Source organism: Camellia sinensis, unplaced genomic scaffold, assembly GCF_055761805.1.
Source record: "Camellia sinensis isolate YWXY unplaced genomic scaffold, ASM5576180v1 Unanchor2, whole genome shotgun sequence".
NCBI classification, from domain to species: Eukaryota; Viridiplantae; Streptophyta; class Magnoliopsida; order Ericales; family Theaceae; genus Camellia; species Camellia sinensis.
The window spans coordinates 21,538,619-21,546,129 of NW_028129079.1; the positions used below are offsets into that span (position 1 = coordinate 21,538,619).

Genomic DNA, 7,511 nt, shown 5'->3' on the forward strand with positions numbered 1-7,511 from the left:
CCTTTTCTTCAGTCTTCCCCCTTTTTATGGCAGGTTGTACCGACAAAACTTCCCTCATATGTTCTGCCTTCTTGATCATGCCCCGGAGTTCGCAAACACGCTCCGATTCCACAATGCCGTGGATGACATTAATAACTCCTTGTGGTGGTGCGTCTCGGTCATCCTGTCCCCTGGGATCGACCGGAGCCTGATTCGGCTTCACGCCGCCATCAATGTAAAGGTCTAGATGCCCGGCCGCAACCAGCTCTTCTAAGTGTTGCCTCAAAGGCAAACAATCCTCAGTCCGGTGGCCTCTCTCCCGGTGGAACGTGCAATGATACCGCGGATTATAGCCCTTTTGTCCATCACCCAACTTAGCAGGAAACCGGACATACTCCTCGTCTCAGATTTCACTAAGTATGCGATAGATTGGAATCTTGAAGATCGTGGTTATGCCAGTCCTTGCCTTCATCCTTCTGTTCGCGTCCGCTACTTCATCTTGGGGGTAGTCATCCCGGTCATTACGACGTCCTCTACCCCGGTTCTTACGATTCGAACCACGGTCCGATTCCTCTGCTCGGTCACCTGAGCGATTGGACTCTTGCCCAACTGCATGCACTTTGCCTGCTGTCTTCTTGTCTGCTGCTACCGGAGTGGCCTTCACGGTAGAGGCTGACGCGTCATCCTCTACTCGGATGTGCTCATTAATGTGCTGCATGAGCTGGCCCATGGAGGTCGGCTGGTGCATGGTAAGCGAGTCCCGCAGTCTATGTCCGACCGGGAGACCACGCTTGTATTGTGTAATTGCAAGGTTGACCGGGCAGTCCAAGATCTCGTTGAAGGTTTCCCAGTACCTTGAGTTGTATACCTTCAGTGTGTCGCACGGTTCCATCTTGACACTTAGCAAGTGATCGACTTCCTTTGGTGTTTTTGTGTTGGTTTTGAAGCGTGTAACAAACGCCTCGGTCAACTGATGCCACCTTTGTATGCTCCCTTCAGGCAACCGCTCGAACCACTTTAAGCCCAGCTCGCCCAAACTTGACGGGAAGATTAGGCACATAAGTCCGTCATTGCGTCTATGTCCGGCCATAACCTGTCGGAAGTGGCTCACATGCATGTATGGATCGGTTTTTCCGTCATAAAGTGTGAACTTAGGCTGGTGGAAGCCTGCCAGAAGTGGTGTTGTTTCAATTTCCAGGGAAAAAGGAGTGGCACTCAGCCTGGCCAAGTCCATATCTTCAAGGAGTGGCACTGCTTGGCGGGGCGGAGGCATTCCGACCTCCTCGCTGGCGTGAACCCCGTAAGATAGTCGCTGGAAAGCTGGTATTCTCTGGGCTTCACGCCGGCGGGCCCGCTCCTTTAAGACCGCCCGTAAATCCTCTGACTGAGCGGAGTAAGAGTACCTCGACGTCGTCTCCGGACGTGAGGGTTTGTAGGTGCTGTCTTGCGCGCTAGACTTCCCTGCACCCACGTCGGAATCACCAACCTGGTAACTTCGGGTAATAGATATTGACTGAGTACGTCGCTGACTCTGACCGCCTGAACGGCGGGATGGGGTGCGCTCACTGTGGTCTCCCACTCTAACTACACCCTTCCCTTTGACATGCCGCTTGAGATCTTCCATCTTCGCCGCCATTCGTCGGATGACAGCATCTTGATCCCTCAACTTGCTTTCCAGTCGCCTGGCGTGCGAGTCTCTCCTCCGCCGGTGACCGTCTGGACTCCGTGAATGTCCATGACTTCGTCCGCGCTTGTCCCGCGCGTCTCCTGACTGTCCGCCAGTGGGCGTTCCCAAGTCAGCCATTGGATGGACAGCAGGAGGTCCATCTCTCTTTCGGGTATACTCCGGGGTGGCTCCGTCGATGGCGGACAACGGAAACTCGTCGTTGTTCGCCATGGACGGCGATCAGATGAACCTGGAAGACAAGGTTTTGTCTGTCAAGCTTCCCACAGACGGCGCCAATTGTACGGGGAGCAAATATTCCGGCAATCCCGTACTCCTTTCTTCCGAGCTCCGTCGATGTCCGATCACCTGCGAGCAAGTAACGGTGAGCTACCCGGCGGTGTGTGGCCGGAAAAACCCTCCGACGATCAAGTTAGCACACACCTTAGGATGGATAGAGAGAAGGGAGAGAGTGTTTTAGTGTAAGAATTCCTTACAGAGATGTTCGTGTGTCGCGTATGGGGGGCGCAGACATGCTTATATACCTTCTGAGCCCCATATCCACTCCCAGTCATCTCTTGACACGAGGCTCTGCTATCCCATCTGTCAGCGTAAACCTTGCCGATCATCACCTAATCTCAACTGCCTGACTTCACAGCTGGAGCTCGGTAGCCGAGCTACTCTACCACGGCCATGCCATGCTTCATACCCAAGCGCCTAACCGGATAAACACATGGAGGACCGGGCTAGGCGGCATCCCGGCAGTGCCTAGCCCGGGTACCTCCTTTGGTCGGCCTTTCTGCCGGTCAAATAGTCTCCTCGGTTGACCACGCCTTTCCGGGCACCGGTCACTCAGCTTGTCTGGCTTCAGCCATCCCCTAATCAGGCAGCTCGGTCCAACCAGGCGCTATTTAGCCGAGCTCCGTCTTGGGCCGGGGTGACTCACACTTGGCCCAAGTTCTTCTCGGCTCAAGTTCTGGCAGCCCACTTTTTGGCGGATGGCCAATCATCTCGGCCCCATGCACCGTTGGGCTCTCAATTTGCTCGGCCGTTACTTCGGCCCAACTCCTGATCATAAATCACCCTCTCAGTAATGTTGGGCCCTTGGGGGCCCACTAAGGGTTCCGTTTTGATAATCCGAACCGTTCAATATGTAGAACTCGTCGAATAATATATGTCTGTAAAAAATTACGTTGATCGAATATCGTTAACTATATGATCAAATCAGTTTTGTATAAATAAAATGGATGGTGTGATAGTTAACTGTTGAAAGATATCCGATCCGATCATATAGCTATCGATATCCGATCAACGTGATTTTTTACAGGCATATAATACTCGACGAGTTGTACATATTGAACGGTTCAGATTATTAAAATGGGACCCATGGTGGCCCCCACGGATCGACCATCACTGTCCAAACACTTTGCCCCGAAAAAGGTAATTATTTTCTGTGTAAGACATGCTGGGGCAGCAGGGCAGCCGTATAGCTTTGTTAACTTTCTTCCACTATACACTTTATTTATATAATTTTTTATTACACATTTTTTTGTAAAAAGATAAAAAGTTAACCCAAACATTAATATTTTTGTTCTTAACTTTTTAGTTCAAAAAGACAAAAAGTACAATTATTTATGACACCCCAAACAACCCCTTAGACTTTATCAAGGGACAAACATTTAAATTGTCAAATTTTGGAGGGTATGGATGATGTCTCCACCTAAGTCGGTAGGGAGAGAATTGTTAGGTATATCTCCTTATTGGAGTATGAGACCCAATTAATTTATTAAAATATTTGGTTTAATTTGATATTAGTTATAATATATTTTAATATATTATATCTAACTTTTAGAAATTCAATGAAGTTTTATAATCAATTTGGTACAACGAGTAAAAAACCCAAGAATTCTAAACATATATATTTGGGATTGTTTTATTTTTTTACAACAGTGTGTGGCGGCTGATACAACATTAATTAATTTATTTATGAGAAATCATATATTTTCCGTGACAACATTACCCGCCAACATTACCCACACGGAAACGAGAGAGAGAGAGAGAGAGCATTAAATATGGTAAATGCTATTGAAGTGAGGAAATAGACTGTCTCGTACTATCATCAACACCATTTAATTTGTTCCTCCTAACTTTTCCGGTTACATTTTCAAATCCTAACAACTCAAAAGAGTACATTTACGTATTTATGATATCAAAATGAAATCCAATTTGGTATTCACAAAAGTAAAACAAGGCGGCTATCTTGAATTCCAGCTTCCATCGTCACAAGGTGAACATCCCTCCTTCGCAATGTCATTGATCTGAACTCCAGAATCATAGACAACCCCAACCTTCCAATCCACTGGAAGCACATTTTGTGCCCAAATCCACTTCCCATCATACCCTGATGTCACAACCATTCGGAACTGCAATGCCCCGGCCGGTACTCTATCTGTATCCCACACAGCGCCATAGTTTCGACTCATGAAACTCCAATCTGATGAACCAACCTATATGTATAGTGCAAAGACATTAATGTTAGAGCGAGCAATTCAATAATTTCACAAAAAAATTATCAACCATCTAGCTTTTTAATTCACCTGAGCCACATCTACTGCTACAATTTCTGTCTGACCACCCTGGTACAAGAACTTTACTGCTAGATAATTTGGCTTTTTGCTCGTTTCTTCCACGCGGACTGCCAAATTCTGGTTTTTGTACTCGCACGGTATTCTGTTACATGCCAAAGGGATTATTGAAAACTGAATCATTACTTGCTTGCTAGAGGATTTATGAACAACTGACTAGGCTAGGGGAGAAGGATATTGAAATTAGATTTTAAGGGCGGTCCCTATTGCCAGGACAATTTACAGCAGTTTAATGCAGTGAGTGATTGTACTCTGCCTTGGCATCGGCCATAATTGCTCTGGAAATACAGCTGCCTATTCTTCTATCTTTATTTTATTTGTTTTCTGGGGACCATTTTAATATACAGTATATGGTGGACATTAATATTATAAATCAATGTGCTTGTTCTTTGTTTAATGGAAAATTATTAGATAGTTTCAGAGTATCTGCTAACCTCTTGTATTCGACATTGACAAGCCCAAGTTTCAAAATGTCTTGCTCCATACCCTTGTTAGCCATGGCCCTAAAAGCTCTGCTACTTAGAACAAAATCTGTATGGTTATTCTGGTTAAGATCAGTAACTATCACTTTAGTCCCCTGTTCAGCACAGAGAGTTGTGTTCTTGCATCTCATCTGCAGCAAAACCATACACACCCAATCAGATAAGAAAAAAGTAAAATCAAATACAAGAAAACTAAAAAGGTCTATCAACACAAATGAACAAACCTGAAAGCATGCTCCACAACCAGCTCCATTGTTGTAAAGACTAGGAACAGCAGCAGCAAGGTAGCCGCCAGTGAAGCCTACGGCCAAGGAACCATACCCACAAGCCCCAGCTGCGTCAAATTGAAAAAGTAAAGATTACCCACTTAATATTTCGGAAAAATATCATCTGGGTCTATGCCAATTTTGTGTTTTTTCAATCGCAAAAAATACGGGTCTTTATCACCTAACAATCAAACATGAACCAAAGTAGAAGAGACTTGTGTCAAAATCTTACATGATAAAGCGGATGCTTTGGAGAAGTAGGCAACCTTGGTTTGGTGCACGCAACGATCACAAGCACTTGATGAAGAGATGAGAAAGAAGAAGAGGCAAAGAAACAAAGCCATTTCGTGGAGAATGGAATGATGAGATTGAGAGAGTACAAGAAAGATAAGAGGGAAGAGATATATATATAGAGAGAAAGAGAAGTAAGAGGTGGCGTCCAGCAGGGTAAGCATTTGAAAACAGCTTGAGTGTGTTTACATTTGGTTTTATGCATGATAGATGGGCAAAGGAAAGAGACAGGCGTTTGCGCATACGCGGAGGGACTAAAAAGAAAATATAAAAAAAAAGAGATATAATGGGGGTGGGCTGTTTGTCCCTCACCGACTATTTGCCAATGCACTAACAGCTGTGCATTGGCATTTATGTTTCTATGGGTTTGGGTTTGGGTTTGTTCAATTTTTAACAAGTTTCTTCTCTTGTTCTCTATGTCTAAGGATTAGATGTTCAGTAATTTTGAGACATTTTTTATGTGGTGTTTTTAATCAATGACCTAACAAAAAAGAATTTAGGAATGGAACAATATTCACTTACATTTGTTAGGTAACTAGAAAAGACAAGGTGGCCCATTTCATGTGTTTTGGGGTTCTACATTTATCAAAAATGTCATGTAAATAATATTACATGATTATTTCGTGATTACTTCATAATTTTCCTTAGACATTGGATACAAGAAAAATATTCAATATTCTTGGAGTAATACTGTCGCATGCGCACTTAATAATCCCAACCAATAACACCACACACAAAAGGATGGATGGAACCGATCTTGCCTCCCACCCAATCAATTGAGATAGTTAAGATCGGCTTTAGTCGTTCAATTGTTAGTATTTTTTGATTTGTGAGTACCACGTTTGTAATTCAAAGAGTATTGATGACACATTTTTAACTAAACACTGGTAAAAATCGCTTGATCACCATTACATCTAACCTTTATTCGGTAACTGGTACTTTTGAGTCAAAATGAACATTATAACCTTGAAAATATGCATGATCCTCATGATTTGCAAATTCTCTATCATCATTTTTTTCTTTTAAATGCAATTACCAACTAGGAGATGGTATTTTTATCATGTTTTATTGGACTCAATGTGAATTGTTAAGTGGAGATTTTAGGAGGGGGGGGGGGGGGGGGATGACAATAGTTTTGGTTCAATAATGCACCTTGTGAAGTTAAGAACAATATGAAAACAAAAAATGAGATGTCAAAGCAAAGCATGAGATGTGAAATGATTGCTTATCTTGTTAATGAGGGGAGAGAAGGGAACAAAGTTAAAAAATTGATCTTATCAAGCAAGAACAATTAAGGTGGGCTGTGGAATAAAGCATGTGATTCTTTTTGTCTTTCTTTAGTTCTAGCAAAATTATTAATTATCCTTATCTTAATGTGCTGGAAAACATTAGCTATTCAAATTTGACCATAACTGAGTACAAACTACAAGTAGAAATACACGCGAAACACAAAATGTTGAGAGAGTATTAATATTTGTGCTTAACCTTCAGACCATAGAGTTTTTTTTGGTTGTCTAATCAGCCATACCTCCATGTCAGGGATTCAAACTTAAAGCATTAATTTAAAAACAAAATGGCAGTAAACAATTGAACTATATATGTTACTATTAATAACGGTTCATTCCTCGTCATACATGGATCAGGTTAGGTATCAGAAATCTGATACTTATCCCAACAGATCTGGATGATTCACAGAGAGAGATTGGAATTATATAAACAACTTCATAAATAATTGCTTTTCCAGCTTCAAATGGCCATGATATGCATGGAGTGAAGAGCAGATATAAAACTGGGAAGTTCAGAGGGCATGGAACATTTAAAAATTTGTGAAAACACCATCTGCTCCAAAGCACACGAAAGTGCCCACAAAGGTATGCATAAGCCACATACACTAGCCAAAAGTAGAGGTAAAAATGGAAACAAAGGTCAACACACTGTGTGGTGTGTTGGGATACTGTGACCTCTTACCCTAATGCTATGTATATGTGGTTGACAAGGGCGATTATCTCTATATTGAGAAAGAGAAGTACAATCTCGTTATCTTCAACCATGTTCTTGTCATATACTATCATCTTGGACACGCTTTTTACTGTCATATTTCATACAAAAAATTAATCTAAGCAGAAGAATTAATATACTGTTTCCAAACTAGCAAATATTTTTCCTCTTCCAATCAGGCTAACAG

The 7,511-nt window shown here is 42.8% G+C and overlaps 1 protein-coding gene across 2 annotated transcripts; it reads right to left on the minus strand.

Moving 5' to 3' along the window:
- Positions 1 to 3,703: 3,703 nt before the first annotated feature.
- LOC145815367 (expansin-like A2) lies at positions 3,704 to 5,504 on the minus strand. 2 transcript variants are annotated; one of them, XM_082911984.1, is made up of 5 exons: positions 5,268 to 5,504; positions 4,994 to 5,103; positions 4,722 to 4,900; positions 4,240 to 4,372; positions 3,704 to 4,149 (listed from the first exon to the last, which is right to left on the minus strand). In XM_082911984.1, the coding sequence occupies exons 1-5, from the start codon at positions 5,488 to 5,490 to the stop codon at positions 3,898 to 3,900; spliced, it is 897 nt and encodes a 298-aa protein (XP_082768110.1). In that variant the 5' UTR covers positions 5,491 to 5,504; the 3' UTR covers positions 3,704 to 3,897. The 2 variants fall into 2 exon arrangements, with proteins under 2 accessions (XP_082768110.1, XP_082768111.1); XM_082911985.1 differs by having other exon boundaries at positions 4,994 to 5,070; positions 5,268 to 5,410.
- Between the last annotated feature and the right edge of the window lie 2,007 nt (positions 5,505 to 7,511).